This window comes from Chelonia mydas, chromosome 21, assembly GCF_015237465.2.
Source record: "Chelonia mydas isolate rCheMyd1 chromosome 21, rCheMyd1.pri.v2, whole genome shotgun sequence".
NCBI lineage: Eukaryota > Metazoa > Chordata > Testudines > Cheloniidae > Chelonia > Chelonia mydas.
In genome coordinates, this window is record NC_051261.2 from 16588076 (window position 1) to 16607699 (window position 19624).

Here is a 19624-nt window from a genome sequence, read left to right on the forward strand (position 1 = left end):
TAACATACCTGTAGAAACCCTTCTTGTTACCCTTCACATCCCTTGCTAGCTGCAAGTCCAGTTGTGCTTTGGCCTTCCTGATTACACCCCTGCATGCTTGAGCAATATTTTTATACTCCTCCCTAGTCATCTGTCCAAGTTTCCAACTCTTGTAAGCTTCCTTTTTGAGTTTAAGCTCACCAAAGATTTCACTATTAAGCTCAGCTGGTCGCCTGCCATATTTGCTATTCTTTGTGCACATCAGGATGGTTTGTTCCTGTGCCCTCAATAAGGATTCTTGAAGATCCAGCCAGCTCTCCTGGACTCCTTTCCCCCTCATATTAGCCTCCCAGAAGATCCTGCCCATCAATTCCCTGAGGGAGTCGAAGTCTGCTTTTCTGAAGTCCAGGGTCCGTATTCTGCTGCTCTCCTTTCTGCCTTTTGTCAGGATCCTGAACTCGACCATCTCATGGTCACTGCTGCCCAGGCTGCCACTCACTTCTACTTCCCCTACCCATTCTTCCCGGTTTGTGAGCAGCTGTCCAAGAGGAGAACGGCCCCTAGTTGGTTCCTCCGGCGCGTACACCAGGAAGTCGTCCCCAACACTTTCCAAAAACATCCTGGATTGACTGTATGTCATTTTCATCAACTTGAAGAGTTTCAGCAGGTACATCTCCGTCCACAACTGTTTCTAGAATTTCTATCCATTCTGTCAGGTTTTGCTGATTTATCAGCTCCGGAGGTAACGTAAACTAAAGAAGAGCATAGAAGACTTTGAAGCTCTGTTCCTGTCCAGTGTGGACCCTGGGCAATTGCCCTTCCTACCCCCTAACACTGATCAGCTGGATCAGACAGAAGCTGAATGAAACCGTCTTTCAGAACAGGCAGGAAGTGCTGCATTGCTGCTATCAAGGGACGCCGCTCCTCTAGTTTCTTGTACTAATAGTTTGTAGCCTCCCACATCCCAACCTCCTGCCTTAGCCCAGAGCTCCCTCCCGCACCCTGAACCCCTCATTTCTGGCCCCACCCCAGAGCCCACACCCCCAACCGGAGCCCTCACCCCCTCCCACATCCCAACCTCCTGCCTCAGCCCGGAGCCCCCTCCCGTACCCTGAACCCCTCATTTCTGGCCCCACCCCAGAGCCCACACCCCCTGCCGGAGCCCTCACCCCCTCCCACATCCCAACCTCCTGCCTCAGCCCGGAGCCCCCTCCCGCACCCTGAACCCCTCATTTCGGCCCCACCCCAGAGCCCACACCCCCAGCCGGAGCCCTCACCCCCTCCCACATCCCAACCTCCTGCCTCAGCCCGGAGCCCCCTCCCGCACCCTGAACCCCTTATTTCTGGCCCCACCCCAGAGCCCACACCCCCAGCCGGAGCCCTCACCCCCTCCCACATCCCAGCCCCCTGCCTCAGCCCGGAGCCCCCTCCTGCACCCTGAACCCCTCATTTCTGGCCCCACCCCAGAGCCCACACCCCCAACCGGAGCCCTCACCCCCTCCCACATCCCAACCTCCTGCCTCAGCCCGGAGCCCCCTCCCGTACCCTGAACCCCTCATTTCTGGCCCCACCCCAGAGCCCACACCCCCTGCCGGAGCCCTCACCCCCTCCCACATCCCAACCTCCTGCCTCAGCCCGGAGCCCCCTCCCGTACCCTGAACCCCTCATTTAGGCCCCACCCCAGAGCCCACACCCCCAGCCGGAGCCCTCACCCCCTCCCACATCCCAACCTCCTGCCTCAGCCCGGAGCCCCCTCCCGCACCCTGAACCCCTTATTTCTGGCCCCACCCCAGAGCCCACACCCCCAGCCGGAGCCCTCACCCCCTCCCACATCCCAGCCCCCTGCCTCAGCCCGGAGCCCCCTCCCGCACCCTGAACCCCTCATTTCGGCCCCACCCCAGAGCCCACACCCCCAGCCGGAGCCCTCACCCCCTCCCGCATCCCAGCCCCCTGCCTCAGCCCGGAGCCCCCTCTCACACCCTGAACCCCTCATTTCTGGCCCCACCCCAGAGCCCACACCCCCAGCCGGACCCTCACCCCCTCCCGCATCCCAGCCCCCTGCCTCAACCCGGAGCCCCCTCCCGCACCCTGAACCCCTTATTTCTGGCCCCACCCCAGAGCCCACACCCCCAGCCGGAGCCCGCACCCCCTCCCGCATCCCAGCCCCCTGCCTCAGCCCGGAGCCCCCTCCCGCACCCTGAACCCCTCATTTCTGGCCCCACCCCAGAGCCCACACCCCCAGCCGGAGCCCTCACCCCCTCCCGCATCCCAGCCCCCTGCCTCAGCCCGGAGCCCCCTCCCGCACCCTGAACCCCTCATTTCGGCCCCACCCCAGAGCCCACACCCCCAGCCGGAGCCCTCACCCCCTCCCACATCCCAGCCCCCTGCCTCAGCCCGGAGCCCCCTCCCGCACCCTGAACCCCTCATTTCTGGCCCCACCCCAGAGCCCACACCCCCAGCCGGAGCCCTCACCCCCTCCCGCATCCCAGCCCCCTGCCTCAGCCCGGAGCCCCCTCTCACACCCTGAACCCCTCATTTCTGGCCCCACCCCAGAGCCCACACCCCCAGCCGGACCCTCACCCCCTCCCACATCCCAGCCCCCTGCCTCAGCCCGGAGCCCCCTCTCACACCCTGAACCCCTCATTTCTGGCCCCACCCCAGAGCCCACACCCCCAGCCGGAGCCCGCACCCCCTCCCGCATCCCAGCCCCCTCCCCCGGCCGGCCGGTGAGAAGGAGGGAGGGGGGCTGGCAGAGCAGCGGGGGGGCGGAATGGGGGGCCCGGAGAAGGGGCGGGGCAGGGGGCGGGACAAGGCTGCTCAGTTTTGCGCAGGCCCTTGGCTGAGGCCACGTGCCCAGGAGAGTTTCCCCCCTGGGTCGCCAGGCTGCAGCCCGGGCCCCGCGGGGGGCTGGGGGGGCTGCTGGGCCCCGCGGGGGGCTGGGGGTCCCGCTGCCCCCCCCCCGGCTTGCAGGGGGGCCCCTGGCTCTCGGCAGCACCCCCGCCCCACGCGCTGCGCTCGGGCTGCCTGCGACGCCACACCGCGCCGGCAGGGCGCGCTCTACCCCGCCCCGCCCGCCCCGGAAAGCCGCGCACGCGCGCTGAGCCGCTGTTCGGCCAGGCTGTCGTTCCTACGCATGCGCCCTGCGTCCCGTTCCCGGCCGGCTCTGCGCCGCGGCCGCCGTTCCGCCGCGCCCTCAGTGCCGCGCCTGCGCAGTGCCGCCGCCTGCTGCCCCAGCGCCGCTCGCCGCCGGCACGATGGTGCTGGACCTGGACCTGTTCCGCGCCGACAAGGGCGGGGACCCCGGCCGCGTGCGCGAGACGCAGATCAAGCGCTTCAAGGACCCGGCGCTGGTGGACGCGCTGGTGGAGGCGGACGGGGCCTGGCGGCGATGTAGGTGCCGGGCGGGGAGCGGGTCCGGCCGCTGCCAGATGGGGTCCGCGGCAGCCCGGTGCGCATGCGCGAGCGAGGCTCCCCCCCCCCCGGAGCCAGTGGGGACCCCCCTGCACGGGGTGCGGGCCCCCCTCCCCCCCCTTTCAGCGGGGGGGGGTCCCCGCGCTCCGGGTGCGGCCCCCCCCCCGTGGAAGGTTTCAGTCCTTGCATCTCCGTAGCCCCCCCAGCCCCCCCGAGTTTGGCAGGCCGTGAGGGTGACAGCGGCCGGCAGCGCAGGGCCGTGCCCCGGGTGCCCGTGGCGGGGCGGGGCTGCTCTGGGCCCCGTGGCCTCAGGGCGAGCAGCGGCGGCGCCCCCGGCAGCGGAGAGCCCTCTGGGGCCGGGCTGGGCGCGGTGCTGAGCGCCGGCGCCTCCGGCTGGAGTCGGTGGAGCGGCGATGCTGGGGCCCGCCGCAGTCTGGGCCTTTCGTTGTTGCTGCCTTTGGTAGGAGCCCCCTGACTTCGTCACGGTGTGGAGCACGCACTGGGGTCTCCGGCTGGTTACCCGACCTTGAAATCCAGTCTGCAGGCTGACCGCCGTGTTCTGTTTCACCCCGCTCCGGTTCCACATAACCCGCAGCCGGTCAAACCGGCGTGATCGCCCCCGAGTCCTGTAGCGATAAGTCATTAGAAATATCCGACAGACTGGAACCCATCTGTTGGCTGTCCAAAGCATTGACTTCTGACTTCAGCAGTTCCTGAGGTTACTGGTGGCTGTGTCATAAGTGAAGGTTGGGTTGGGAAGATAAGAACAGTAAGAATGAGGTGACTGTTAGGGCAGTGGTTCTCAACCAGGGGTCCTGGGCCCCCAAAGGGGCCACGAGCAGGTTTCAGGGGTGGCCACCAAGCGTGGCCGGCATTAGACTCCCTAGGGCCCAGGGCAGAAAGCCAAAGTCCAGCCATGCAGGACGGCAGCCTGGGGCCCCAAGCTCCACCACCCAGGACTGACACCACAGCCTGAGCAATTTAGTTTCAGAGTGCCCACTATGGTGGGAACCCTGGGCAATCCCCCTTGCTACCCCCTAACGCCGGCCCTGGCTTTTATAAGCAGAAAAAACGTTAGGAACAGCTAGGCCGTGGAGTTTTTGTAGCATGTTTGGGGGCCTCAGAAAGAAAAGACATGTTTTCGGATCTGCTGTGTCATGGTTCACCGCTCCTAGAAATGCTTTGCCAGACCAGTACAGGTGTTCTTGGGACCAGTAAGTTTTTCCCAGCTCTGTTCCTGGAGCTGTGACCAGAGAGAAGAACTAAATCAGCCCCTGATTTCGGAAAAGGTCACATGGCCTGGGACTAGCCAAGGGGATCTTTCTAATCTGAACCTTGTGTTTTGTGGGTTACTTGCTGATCCATTTAAAGATCACCTGTTGAGTAAATATGGTAGCTTAATGCATTTATGTAGTCGTAATGGGAGACAGATCACTCTGGGAATCTGCAAAAGAGGCCACTATTTCTAGGATACAGAAGCTTATGTTGCTGAGGGGTTTTTTGGCAATAGTAATTATTAGAATGTGAAGCCATTGGCTAAATGGACCCCACTTTTAATGTAGTTGCCTTCATGTGGAAGAACCTCTTTCCTTGTTATGGAAAGAGGGCTGGGTTAATGCACGTTGTCAGGCAGCACTGTTTGCTGTCAGCACGAGCTGTATTAATGTCTGGCATATCTGGGCAGCGCTGCTTAAATGCAGACAGTGAGGCAGGAGGTTGCTGTAGTGAAGCTCTGGGCTGAAGGCAGTGTCGCAGTGGCTGTCCTCTGCTTTTGGGAGTGAGCACTTCGATGCAAGAGAAGCTGCATTCAGTAGCTGTGCTGTGAACGTGTGTGTTGGCATTTAAATCAGGGGAGCACAATTTGGCAGGATGCTGCTTGGGGATTGGTGATTCATGCAGTCTGATGCAATCCAGCTGCAATTAGAGTAGAAACTGATTCATTCATGCCACAGATCAAAAGTAGGCACTATTCGATCAGTCTGCACTGTCAGGTCTCTGGGAATGCAACTTTGTATTTGGGAGAGAAGGGTTGGAGGAATTTGCTTTTTGGTTTCTCTGCTGATGTTCCTAGCATTCAGAGCACCTTGGAAGAATATCATGCACTGACGCCACTTTTAATCCACTTTTTTTAACTGGTATATATTTTTTTTAAATCAGCCATCAATATAAATCTGAGCTTGGTTCCTGGTTGAGTGATCTCAAAGCACATCACACATCTGTTAAGCCCCCTCTTCTCCCCCCCACCCTCCTCCCTGCATAAGTGTTACCAGTATTTACAAGGTGTGAACTAGACCGCCATTAGCGACAGTACTAGACAGACCAGCCGGAGGCTGATAGAGGGAGGTGCCCACCAGTGAAGTCCAGGGCAGTGCTGTTAAGCAGTGGCTCTCAACCGTTCCAGAGTACTGTACCCTTTTCAGGAGTCTGATTTGTCTTGCGTACCCCAAGTTTCATCTCACTTAAAAACGACTTGCTTACAAAATCAGACATAAAAATATAAAAGTGTCACAGCCCCTAGTACTGAAACATGGCTGACTTTCTCCTTGTTACCACAGAATTATAAAATAAATCACTGGGAATATAAATCTTGTGCAATACTTACATGTTCGTGTACTGTACATAGAGCAGCATAAACAAGTCTGTATAAATTTTTAGTCTGTACTGCTTCCCTAGTGCTTTTTGTGTAGCCTGTTGTAGAATTAGGCAAATATCTAGATGAGTTGATGTACCTCTGGAAGGCCCCATGTACCCCCAGGGATGGTGGGGCTCAGGCTTTGGGCTTCAGCCCTGGGGTGGCAGGGTGGCAGGCTCTGGCCGCGGGGCTTTGGGCTCCAGTTCCAGGCTCTGGCTGTGTGTCGTCAGGCCCCAGGCTCTGGCGGTGGGGCTTCAGGCTCCAGCCCCCCGCTGCCTCCCCCGGCCCGGGCTTAATTTGTCCCCAGGCTTGGCAGGGCTGTGACAGGTGATACTTGTATGCTTGTTAATATCACTTTTCACAAGGAACTTACTAGCTAGGAGTAAACGAATTGCAATGTGCATGTGCGTATTTATTTGTTTTCCCTAAAGCTAATGAAGTATTTTGGGGGAAAGTGTGAACGCGGCCACCAGCAAGGGTTGCCACCACACTTTCCCCTGAGAACCCCCCAGCTCTAGAGTCTAGTGACAAGTCTGATCCTGTTCTATCTCCTGCACTTGGGTTCCAGCCACGGTGCAGTTCCTGGATGCATTAGTACCTGTCTCTAGTTAACACCCCCACAACCCCAGCCCACACCCCCAGCCCTCTTCCCTGACCCCTATATGCCCCACACACACTCCCAGCCCCCTGCCCTGAGCTCTGCACCACCCCCCACACACACCCAGCCTCCTGCCCTGACCCCTGCACCCCCCCATGACCCCAGCCCTGACTTCGGTACCCCCACACATACCCAGCCCCCCCACACCCCATGCTCTGACTCCTGCACCCCCCTCACATGCCCCCAGCCCCTGCCCTGACTCCTGCACCCTCCACACATACCCAGCCCCCCACACCCCATATCCTGACTCTTGCACCTCCCACATTCCCACCCCCACCCTGAGCACCAAACAGGAGCTCCTGCACCCCCCCCCCCCCACATTTCTACCTGCACCCCTCGCACCACATGGGAGCTGTCCAGGTAAGCACTCCACATCCAAACCTCTTGCCCCAACCCTGAGTCCCCTCCCTCATTCTAGCTTCTGGCCAGACCTGACACCCCAACCCACAGCCTGCTCCTTCACCCCCAGCCCTGTGCTCAGTGCACTCCCACCCTCAGCTCAGTGCAGAGAGAGAGGAAGAGAATGGGCCAGAACCAGGGAGAAAGTAGGTACCCACTCTATGTGGGCAGGGCCGGGATCCCAGACCGGCAGCGAGCTGAGTGGGGCCGGTAGCCGGAACCCTGGCTGGCAGGAGCTGGCGGACTGAACCCCAGACCGGCAGCGGGCTGAGCCGCTCAGCCCGCTGCCCGTCTGGGGTTCTGGCTGCCAGCCCCTTGCCAGCCAGGGTCCCAGCCGCAGGCCCCGCTCAGCCTGCTGCCAGCCTAGGTGAACGTAACCCCAGGCTGGCAGCGGGTTGAGCGGGCTGGCGGCGTAAGGTCAGCATTTTAATTTAATTTTAAATGAAGCTTCTTAAACATTTTGAAAACCTTGTTTACTTTACATATGACAATAGATTAGTGATATAATATATAGACTTATAGAGACAGACCTTCTAAAAAACGTTAAAATGTATGACTGGCACGCAAAACCTTAAGTTAAAGTGAATCAGTGAAGACTCGGCACACCACTTCTGAAAGGCTGCCGACCCCTGCTGTAGGCTTTGGTACATGGTAACATTTGGGAGCCTGTCTTAGCCTCCGTAAGAAACTGGAAACGTTTTAAATGAAAATTGACATTTTTTCTGGAATCTGGGAGGGGTGGAAGGAGTTGCCTCCCCCTCTTGCCATGGGTTTTCTGTTCTACGCTGACCAGTGGGGTGAAGGGATTGTTTTCAAGCCCTGAAAATTTACCAGCTCAGGCATAAAATCTCCTCCCTCACCCCGACTAATGACACAGTGAACAGTTTACCTAAAACATTGCACAGGGCCAGAGGGTGAGTGGAGCTGTGCATGTCTGAATTAAGCCACCCGGTGATTCTGTGAGGTAGCGAAATACTGCTTTTGCCTTATAGCTGGGAAAATGGTGTCACAGGGGGACTGACTTGCCCACAGGCATGCAATGAGTTTGTGGCAGAGGAGAATCTCTCAACTCCTATTCCTGCTGTGATGCCATTCTTTCTCTCCGGTGTTATGGAATGCCTGCTCAGGGCAAGTTTCTCCTCTCATTTTGCCAACGCTCTGAGTAAGATTTGTAAAGCTAATTGAAGCAAAGAGGGAATGAGCTGTGTATCTGAACTGTTTGTGTCTGTGTTACATCACCTACAGGGATAACAACCTACCAGCTCAACAGGTTTCTGAATCTGCTAGCAAATGTGTAGTTTCACTATGAAGATCACTGGTCTATTTTTTTCCTCCAATGCTTCCCTTCCAGGCAGATTTCGTGCAGACAACTTGAACAAGCTGAAGAACCTGTGCAGCAAAACGATAGGTGAGAAAATGAAGGTAAGAGAGTGGAGTGCTATGAAATCATAGCAGCTGTGTTCCCTGGTAATACGGCGCTAGTGTAGCGCTGATGTGTTATAGTCTTATTGAAAAGCAGTGTAATCTGTCTGATCTTCCTGCAGTTGATGACCTCTAGTAGGAAGAAGTTTGCTTAATGAATGACCTGAAAAATGTCCATAGAAATTTTTGACAATGTCAAATTAAGGTTGTTGCGTCAATAGACCTGAGAAAATTGTTCCCATGTCGGGTTTACTGCCGAAGCGTATCGCTGACTAGAAGAATCCACTGCCCTGCACGATCCAGCCGTGGTTTTTCATTTTGTGTCATGCTGTGGCTGGCTTTGTCAGGTGAAGTTTGGGATCCTTTCCGGGCCCTCTCCTCCCAGTCCTGATTCCACACACTGCAGCCACTGTAGCACGCACCCATGTCGCTGCTTCCAACGTGTGTTCTTGGCATGCTCGCTGTTCCTCTCACTTCTTCCCTTTGCAGAAAAAAGAGCCCCTGGGAGATGATGAGTCGGTACCAGAAGATGCACAAAATCTTGATGGCCTCACTGCCGACGTCTTAGCGGTGAGTTACGCCCCTGGCTTTCACGGGGCTGCGGGCACTCTGCAAAGTGATCGTTGACCACCTGCCTTTTCTTTGATTCCTGTTTATCTCACCGTCTTCCGGCCTGAAGTCTGACTGTTCTGTACTTCTGCAGTCAGAGACCTCCCGCCAAATCACTGTGCTGTGAACAGGTTAGATCTTGTCAGCTAGGTAGGGTCAGGCTGAGACAATACTTTAATAGGACACCTCTGAGGAACACACCAAAGTGCTATTGGCAGTTCAGATGGTGGTTCTCTTTCCTCAGTCTGTACTGAACCGGTGTCCCTGCCTGGAGACGAGGAGTTTAGTGCTGCTGGAGGTGCCGTTTTTCAGCTGAAATGTAAATACAGGAATTGTCAGACTGGATCAGCCCCCTGGCCAGCTAAGACAGTATCTTGCTTGCCAGCACGAGATGCTTTAGGGACAGGTATAAGAAACACTCAAGCACGTGGTGTATTATTGTGTCCAAAATTCAATAGTATCCACTATTAGAGCCAGATATTCTTATCCATAGAGATATGTGTTCAGTCCCTTTTTTAATCTTAAGATTTTGGCCTTAACGTCCCTTGAACTGTGGAACTCCTTGCCAATCACACACGTGAAAAGGTATTTCCTTGGATTTACCGCCTCTCCGTTTCTTTGCATGTCCCTTTGTTCTTGTGTTGTGAGACAGGGAGAACAGAAGCTTCTGATCTCCCTTCTGTAAACCAGTCATTAGTTTTATAGACTTATATCATGGCTCCTCTTATTCCCCACCTTCCTAAGGTAACAATCCTAGTCTCATCAATCTCTCTTCAGATCAGTTTTATCATTGCCCTAATCATTTTTGTTGCCGTTCTCTGAACCACTTTAATCTTCCTTTTTGAGATGCGATGGCCAGAACTGCACACGGTTTTCCAAATGAGGCACACTTGGTTTATGTAATGGCACCATGATATTTCCCATATGAATCCCTGTCCCTTTTCTTTTGCATCTTAAGAATTATTTGCTTTTTGACCGCAGCTGCAATTGAGCAGAAGTCTCCACTGAGTGGGCTACAGTGATGCCCGGGTCCCTTTCCTGAGTTGATCTAATGAATTTAGAACCTAGTAAGGTTTAGGAGTAGTTCAAATTATTCCATCCCAGCTGCAGTACTTGGCATTTATCAAATTTAGCTTCATCTACCCTTGTGCTGCTCATTCCTCTAGCTTGATTAGGTCCCTCCGAAGTTCCTCACAGTTCTCTCTGGATTGGACTGACCTAAATAACTTCGTGTCATCTCTACCTCACTGCTCACCCCCATTTCCAGATCACTAATAAATACATGAAGTAACGGTGGGCCTAATGAGACACTTTGAGGCACCTGCTCTTCATCTTCTGCCATGATGAAAATTGACCATTTATTCCTACTCTGATTCCTGACTCTTAGCTGGTTTTTGATCTATGACAATACTTTGTCTCTCACTCTGATGACTTAGCTTCTGTAGTAGCCTCTTGTGAGGGACTTTGTCAAAGGCCTTTGACAGTCTAAATAAATTGTCAACTGGTTTTCCTTTATCCAATACTGTATTGACATATTCAGTGAAGTCTGTTTGATTAGTGAAATGTGATTTACCTCTGCAAAAGCCAGGCTGGTTAGGCAAAGATCAGAGTGGTTTACGCTACTTAAAAAACCTCTTTGGCCCTTTTCAAGAGCATAATGCTCATTTTCTTTGTTGTTTGAGCTGTGTAGTGACACGCTCAGTGATTTGTGTGTAACAGGGTCTTCAGGTAACCCAGATTAAGAAAGTCCGTGTTCTCATTGATGAAGCCATCCTGAAGTGCGATGCTGAGCGTGTGAAACTGGAGGCAGAGCGGTTTGAAAGCCTCCGAGAAATTGGAAACCTCCTCCACCCCTCTGTGCCCATCAGCAACGATGAGGTAGGAGCCAGACGCATCCCCTCTGTGTAGACGATGTCTCTGTCAGGTTTTGGGAAGTACTGTATAGTCAGCTTGAAACAGCCGTACACAGCACATCAAAGTGACCGCAGACGCAGTCAGTGAGCTCCCTGTTGAGAGGGGTTGCTGAGATCGGGTAGGGAGTGAATGAAATCTGCATTACAAGACAGGGTGTCCTGCAGCGAAGGAGCTCACTGAACACAAAGACCCGCTCAGACAGTGTGGAACTCTCCGCCATTGTATAGTGCATACATGGGAAACTTAGGCAGAGCCAAACACTGGGATATGCCCTTGCCCATTGCATTCACCCAGCAAGAATGCTTAACTCCAGGAATACAATTGGGCTGGGCCAGCAGCCAAGTGACATCATATTATGCTGCCGGCTGGGATCAGCATTAGGGTTCCAAGCTGTGTCTGTCAGTTGCCTGGATTTAGTCGCTATGGAGACGGCAGAGCCAATCCCAAGGTGAGGGAGCCCCTCGGGTTGAGTCCGGTAACAGCTGTGGCAAGCGCTCAGACAAGTATTGATGCTCTCCACTGGGAGATGCCTGAGGCTTGAGCACTGACCCTTGTGGGGAAAGGGAAGGAGAGGAATGAGGGCCTGACCACTCCCTCTTCGTTCCTTACCTACCTTCCACAGAACACACTGGCCCAGGGTTCTACACCCTGCACCGGGCATGGCCGACCAAGTGAGCCCATGTTTTCCTTCTCTCGCCTTGCATGCAGGATGCAGATAATCGCGTGGAGAGGATCTGGGGAGACTGCGCGGTGAGGAAGAAGTACTCCCATGTGGACTTGGTGGTGATGGTGGATGGCTACGAGGGAGAAAAGGGGGCCATAGTAGCTGGAAGCAGAGGGTACTTCCTGAAGGTGAGAGCCCGAAGCCCCAAACCTTCCTGGTTCTGGGATGCAGGAAAAGGAATCAGACAGGCATAGAACAAAGCACCTGCCTTTGTGGCAGAGGTCTGCTGCTTTCCTGCCATTCGTGTTGTACCTCCCACTAATCTAATCTACTAAACTAGTAGGCACAAGTGCATTTTCTGGTGCTGAATTTGATCGCTGATCAGGTACTAGGCAGAGGGACTTTTCCCCTCCTTTAGGGAGGGAGCAAAGCCTCTGCACAGCGGGTGGAGTTCAGCCTTGCATTAGCTTTCTAAAGACAGCTGCATGTGCCACAATCAAAGGGTGTCCGACTGGGTGCGTGGGAGTATGACGAGTGCTGCCTGTCCGCTGTTGCTGAGCATGTTTGCAGTGCAGACGCTCCATGGCATGGCTGTGTATAAAACCTTTTGGACCAAGACTTGCATGGGGTAAGCCCATCACCATTGTTTGCCTTCAGGTATCATCGGTTTGGACTCCTTTTTCTGTCTTAGTTATTGGCTCCATTCTCTGAGCTGAGCTATTGTAGGCACTTCTGGCCTGGTCGTCAGAGGCACTCAGCTCCCGGGACAGGAGTTGCATGCACTCAGCACCTCTGGAATCCGAGCCATTGGTCCTTCGTGTGACCTGAGAGGCTTGTCTTGTGTTTGTAGGGTGCCCTGGTTTTCCTTGAGCAGGCGCTGATCCAGTATGCTCTGCAGACCCTGCTCAGCAAGGGGTACACCCCTATCTACACACCCTTCTTCATGAGGAAAGAGGTGATGCAGGAGGTGGCTCAGCTCAGTCAGTTTGATGAGGAGCTTTACAAGGTAAGCTGCAGGGAAGGGCCTGTGCGTCCTGATGCTGGCAAACCAAGTACGGTTTTCCGTTGTGTTTGCCATGGCAAAGGATCCTTCTAGCCTGTGGCTCTTGCTGTTCCTGGGGCCCAGGTCTGCATTGCGGAGGCTACTGCACATATCCATAGATGTGTGTTCTGCTCTGGCACGCTAACAGAATGCTGTTCAACCCCCGTCTCCAGGTCATTGGCAAGGGCAGTGAGAAATCGGAGGACAGCTCTATCGATGAGAAGTACCTGATTGCTACCTCTGAACAGCCAATTGCAGCTTTGCACAGGGATGAGTGGCTGAAGCCGGAGGATCTGCCCATCAGATACGCTGGGCTGTCCACCTGCTTCAGGCAGGAAGTTGGCTCGCACGGCCGTGACACCAGAGGCATCTTCCGGGTGCACCAGTTTGAAAAGGTAAAGGGACGTGCTGCTAGCCAGTTAGCATCCTGCAAACGTTTCCCAGCTAGTAGATAAGAATGGGCTTGGGGTCTTTTCTTCCAGGTGTTGGATATTTGAAGGGAAAATGAGTAATACCCTGGAGCAGAGGGGAACTGCAGAGCCCCCTCGCTGCATGATCTGAGGAGAGGTCTGCAGGTTCAACACCCTCAGAACAAGAGTTATTCCAGAAAGCCCCCTCTGGGTGCTGCTGCTGGCCCCTTCCGAGTAAAGTAATTACAGATTTGTGAGACTGCAAAGGTCCTTTAGGGGTCAGTCAGTATAAATTGCTATCAGTTTCCAGGCCTTCTGTCATTTCCCGTCACCATCAGTTCGTTACACTGGGATTCCATGAGATGGACATTGGAGAAGACATTCTCTACTGCAATAATCTCCTTGTCTTCTGGTTCCCGTTCTCTGAATCCACCATTCCTGGGCCTTGCCCCACCTCTGAGCAGCAGCAGACTAAGACGTGCAGTCCAACCCTCTATACGTTGCTTCTCTCTCTTCCCACCCCCCCACCCCCAGATTGAGCAGTTTGTCTACGCGTCGCCTCATGACAACAAGTCTTGGGAGATGTTTGATGAAATGATTGCGACTGCCGAGGAGTTCTACCAGTCGCTGGGCATTCCTTACCGCATCGTCAATATTGTCTCAGGTACGGAACTCGGCTCTCCTGCTCCTGGGCGCACACGCTCCTCTCTGTAGGGATACCACTAAACTGGGAGGAGAGGTAGATATGCTGGAGGGTAGGGACAGGATACAGAGGGCCCTAGACATATTAGAACATTGGGCGAAAAGAAATCTGATGAGGTTCAACAAGGACAAGTGCAGAGTCCTGCACTTAGGATGGAAGAATCCCATGCACCGCGACAGACTAGGGACTGAATGGCTCGGCAGCAGTTCTGCAGAAAAGGACCTAGGGGTTACAGTGGACGAGAAGCTGGATGAGAGTCAACAGTGTGCCCTTGTTGCCAAGAAGGCTGTCGGCATTTTGGGGTGTATAAGTAGGAGCATTGCCAGCAGATCGAGGGACGTGATCGTCCCCCTCTATTCGACATTGGTGAGGCCTCATCTGGAGTACTGTGTCCAGTTTTGGGCCCCACACTACAAGAAGGCTGTGGAAAATTGGAAAGTGTCCAGCGGAGGGCAACAAAAATGATTAAGGGACTGGAACACATGAGTTATGAGGAGAGGCTGAGAGAAGTGGGATTATTTAGTCTGCGGAAGAGAAGAATGGGGGGGGATTTGATAGCTGCTTTCAACTACCTGAAAGGGGGTTCCAAAGAGGATGGATCTAGACTGTTCTCAGTGGTAGCAGATGACAGAACAAGGAGTAATGGTCTCATGTTGCAGTGGGGGAGGTTTAGGTTGGATATTAGGAAAAACTTTTTCACTAGGAGGGTGGTGAAGCACTGGAATGCGTTACCTAGGGAGGTGGTGGAATCGCCTTCCTTAGAGGTTTTCAAGGCCCGGTTTGACACAGCCCTGGCTGGGAGGATTTAATTGAGGTTGGTCCTGCTTTGAGCAGGGGGTTGGGCTCGATACCTCCTGAGGTCCCTTCCCACCCTGAGATTCTGTAATGATGTGAAGGACCAGCCTGCCATCGAAGGACAGGGGCCAAGACAGGAGTCGAGTGGGCAGGGCAGTGTCTGAGGAGCCAGCCCCGGCTCTGGTCCTGGCTCGGCTTCTGACCTGCGGGTGAGCTTGGGCAAGCCCCTGCCCCTGTCTGTGCCTCTGGTTAGAATGTGTACAGCACGCAGCGCGATGGGCCTTGGGCTCAGCCTCTGCACACTGCTGCCATAAAGATAAAGCGGCTGTTGTCCCACGGCCTGCTCAAACCTGGGGCTGGTGTGGTCGGAAAGGAGCCCAAAGTGGCCTGTTTCCTCGGTGGTGACTGGGCAGTAACACTTCAGGAACATACACTGCAGTGGCTGTACCCCCGCTCTGAGTAGTGCCCTGCCACGGTCAGAACAATCGTGGGGGGATCAAGAGCTCACTTGGGCTTCGTAGGAAAAGCTAATAATGGACTTGTATTGAGTCTGAAATGGCTCGTCCCTTCCTCTAGGGAAGGAACTGCTGTGACCTGCTAGCAGCGTCCGTGTGGGCACCGCAGGGGAGTCCGGGACAGGCCACTTTGAAAGCTGTGTGCGTGTTGGTTAGGCACTGCTGGGCTGAGACTGTCAGTGTGATCCACGTGCTACGCTGTCACCATTACCTTGTGCTTCCCCCACCCCCAGCTGTCTTGTTCCCCCTTTTGTGTCTCCGCTTACGCTGTAAGGGAGTTTGGGCAGGCACTCTCAGTGCTTGGTGCTGCGCTAACATACAGCAGTGGGGCCCCGACTGGACTCCTACATGCTTCAGGAACCCAAGTGCCAGGATGGGGTTGGTCTCTGGTCCCTGTCTCCTCCCCAGGCAGCGGGGGCAAGGTGCTGCAGAGATGGCAGGTTTGTCCCCATGAGAGGAGGAAGTGCCGAGAGCTCCCACGTCCCCTTCTGGCTGGTGTAGAGGCAAAGCTAAGCGACAGCAGGGAGGGGAGAGATGTCTTCAGTGTCAAAGAACCCCTTAAAATCGAACGCTTCGGGTGTGGCTTGAACCAGCCTTAGCCGGGAATCTGAGCCTGAAGCTCCTCTTGCTAAGGCCGTGTCTACACTGGGTGGTCTGTGATGTACAGGAGGTCAAACTAGACGATGTGGTGGCCCCTTCTGCCCATTAGCTCTCACAGATGCTTTGCCTGGTGGCTCTGTGCTGGCAAAGCCCCCTGGTGTCAATATGGGTGAGCCAGGTCTTGGGAGTTTTTTGTTGGCATAGTGAAACCACCTCCCGAGGGGGCCAGCTGGGCCAGCAGAAGCCCTCTTGTTGGCTGGCAGTACGGTTCTCTCACCCCCCCCACCTGGTACAGCTGTGCAGTGTAGACCCAGCCTCCGTCATCTTGCTGTGCCTCCATATGGCAGTGCACCTGGTTTCTCAGAAGGCCAAATGCCTTATAACCCAGTATGAGCTGGGTGAGAGCCGCGCACAACGCTCTTGCCTCTTGGAAGGCTTGGCATGTTGGCTTGACGTTGCCTTTGTTGTTAGCAATGGCAGGCGGCAGTTTGGAGTGGACATCACCCGGCAGATCCTGGAGGCTGCTGTGCAGTGGTTGGTGTCCTGAGGCTCCGTCTCACATTTCACTTATTCAGCCTTCATCCCTCTTTAAAACAAGGGACCAAGAGGGGAGGGCACTACAGGTTCTTTGCGCGGGCCCTGTGCCCCAGAACTGCTGCACTGCACTGGGGTGTGGGAAGGGGAGCTGCTAAAAGTACGTCCTGAGTGGGGGGGGGTGGGCGGGAATGGCATTCGTGACTGGTCGGTCTGATCACCTGTTCGGTCCCTGCTTGCTGGCCAGGCTTCAGGACTGGCTCCTTCTCCCCTGAGGACTGGCATAGGAAGGTGAGAACAGCGAAGCCCAGTCCAGGAGCCACGTTCATAGCGCGAGATGGGCCAGAGAGTTGGCCAGCAGGAATTGACGCTCCAAGCCCCACCCCGGAGCAGTGGCGGGGGGGCTGGAAGAGAATCAGCCCTAGATCCTCCTCTTCCAGGAGAATCCCCATTGCCTAGAGTCCTGCAGAGCCCTGAGTACTAGTCTTCACTATGACGCTGGGTCTCGGGAGTTTCTAAGGTGCCTGTCTCTAGGCCCCATAATCATTTGTGGTGAAACCAGAGCACAGCAGTTGGGCAGGTAACTTAGCAGGGAGGGCTTTGTCCTCTGTCCCTGCAAAGCGACTGCTGGGTCGGAGGCAGCATTCGGTGTGTTCTCCCTGCTACCATGCAGCTGCTGCCTCGCTGGCCAGCTCGAGTAACTGCCTCCCGCCCTCGCAGGCTCCCTGAACCACGCTGCCAGTAAGAAGCTGGACCTTGAGGCTTGGTTCCCAGGGTCAGGCGCCTTCCGGGAGCTGGTCTCCTGCTCCAACTGCACAGACTACCAGGCCCGTCGCCTGCGGATCCGTTATGGGCAGACCAAGAAAATGATGGACAAAGTAGGTGGCATTTCAGTACCTCCCTTTTACTCTCCGTGTGCGTCCTGGGGCAACTGAATAACCATCTCGGAGCAGTTACCTCCCAGGCTTCTGCTGCTGCTGCATGCTCCGTGTCTGCCTGGGAGCTGCTCTCCCCGTTGGGATCTTTCCTCCAGCGCTTCTCGCTCTCCCACTCACTGCAAAGTGAATGTATTCCTTGCCAGCGCAGTGTCCCGTCCTGGGCGAGCTGAGCAGCTCCGGGCATCAGCCACTCCATCCTCTCTGCTGGGGCCCAGTTAGAGCTGGTCAGAAAATTGGGGGGATGGGGGTGTCTTCTGCAGAAAATTTTGATGGGAACCTCCTCCCCCATTCCCCCTTCAGTTTTCGGGAGACAACTCTGGGTGGGTTGGGATGAAGATTCAGATATGGAAATACTTGGGCCCCAACCGGAAATCTTGATTTGGAAATGCTGCTGTGGTGCCTCCCGTTGGGCTCCCTGGTCAGTGATGCATCAGTCTCCCCTCGGAGGGAGGGGAAGCAGCTCCTTAGCCTGCACCCTGCAGGCCTTGGCCAGGGCTCCTCACGAGCCCTGTTCACAGGGTCACTGGCTTTGTCCTTGCAGGTGGAGTTTGTCCATATGCTAAATGCCACCATGTGTGCCATGACCCGCACAATCTGTGCCATCCTGGAGAACTACCAGACACACGATGGCATCGTCGTGCCAGAGAAACTGAAGAGTTTCATGCCGCCAGGTACGACTCGGAAAGCCCTTCATGTGGCACCCTGCTCTGTGCTCTGACCCACATCTCCCTGTCTGCTGTCTCCTCCCCCGTCTGGTAGCATAGGAGAGGCAGGACCTGGGGGGACTCTGGCCTGGAGCAAGTCCAGTCTGCTCATTCCTTCCCAGTGCTAATACCTCTTCTGGATTTCTCCCCCCAGCTCCACTGCTTCCCATGTGACTCTTCTGCGAGTTCTCAACCTAGTCCTGCGAGCAGGGAGCCAGCGGGGTGGGAAGGGGAAGGGTAGGTTGTGGCTGTGGGGACTGGAGGAAGGAGGGCTTCTGGGCAGGACTTCCCTTGGTGGTGTAAAGGGGAATGGTTCTCAGGCCAGGAGAGCAAAGTGGAAGTGTTCCTGGCCCACTCTCACCATGGGTAACTGCCTGCATCTCTCAGCAGGGCTGACAGAAATGATTCCCTTTGTGAAACCGGCTCCCATTGACCAGGAACCTTTCAAGAAACAGAAGAAGCAGCACGAAGGAAGCAAAAAGAAACCAGCTGGTGGCGATAGCGTCCTGGAAGGGCGAATGCAGAACATGGGCATGAACGACACCTAAACCCAGCTCCCCCCTCATCTCCCTGAGGCAGCGCGGTCTGGTGTGTGGAGTGCAGGGCTGGGAGCCGGGTTCCGATCTCAGCTTGGTCACCAGCTGACTGCGTGACCCAGGGCAAATCACTCCCCTCTGCTTCCTGTCCCCACTGGAGCGTGGGATGGCACTTAACTCCCCTGCCTCGCGGGATGTCGAGGCTCCAGCACCTGGAAAGTGGAAAGCACTCACAGTGCCAGCTCTTACTCTCCCCAGCAGCCATGTCCCTCAAATTATGTTCGGCAGCCTGTGGAAAGGGTTTCCCTGGGGGCCCCTAGCCAGGAACCTGGGCAGGACAAAGTGCTGATGTCCTGTTCATGCTCTCAGCAGCCCCCGCCCCCACTGAACCCCAAGGGTAAGGAGATGAGAAGGGAAAAACCAAGCTGGGCTCCTGTTATGTATGTGGCTTTCCTGTAGCCGTAGTCTCTTCGCATGGATGTAGGATTGTCTCTCTCAATCAATTCAATACAATAAAGCAATGTGGGGAGACCGCTGGCCCCGGCTCCTCACCACTGGCTCTTTGGGCTCCTGCTGCTTTGTCCCCATAGCTTAGAACTGTCTGCTCAGGTTCCCCTGCGGGCGGGCGAGTGATCCGATGGCCTGCAGGTGCTCACTCTCCTTAGCGGGCCTAGCCCAGTCTCTGGGCACCTGCTGCTCAGCAGGAGAGCGAGCCCCTGCCTAAGGCCACCCAGCACGCTGCGGGCACAGCGTCTCTGGCTGTGGTGCTCTCCCTGCTGGATCAGAGCTGGAAATGCAGGTCGGGGCATCCTCCAGACCAGGTCAGGTACCAAATGCCAAGGAGCCGACCCCCAGAGGCCAAGGAGGCGGTGCAGAGGAAGGAGTCTCAAAGGGGTTGGGGGAGACTCTTCAGCTAGAGGAGAGCTGAGAACAAGTGCAGGACTCGTTGCCTGGAGAAGTTTCCTGCTCATGCTCTGAGCTAGGCCAGGCCTCGTTGCAGGGCTCTGGTAGGTCGGTGGCTGTGGGGTGAAAGCGCCGCCTGAGGATTCTCTGTTTCGAAGTGGGGACGATTTGATTCTGTACGATGAGACCTTCCGCACTGGGCTCCTCTCTGCTTTGCATCGGCTTGGCTGTTCCTGGGAGTGTGAGGTGTTGCCCA

At 55.7% G+C, this 19624-nt stretch overlaps 1 protein-coding gene across 1 annotated transcript; it reads left to right on the plus strand.

The window, feature by feature from the left end:
- The first annotated feature begins 3090 nt into the window (after positions 1-3090).
- SARS1 (seryl-tRNA synthetase 1) lies at positions 3091-19024 on the plus strand. The gene is made up of 11 exons (XM_037884881.2): positions 3091-3369; positions 8431-8501; positions 8991-9071; positions 10830-10988; positions 11733-11876; positions 12539-12694; positions 12904-13125; positions 13675-13804; positions 17008-17165; positions 17767-17896; positions 18320-19024. The coding sequence occupies exons 1-11, from the start codon at positions 3234-3236 to the stop codon at positions 18475-18477; spliced, it is 1545 nt and encodes a 514-aa protein (XP_037740809.1). The 5' UTR covers positions 3091-3233; the 3' UTR covers positions 18478-19024.
- Positions 19025-19624: the final 600 nt, after the last annotated feature.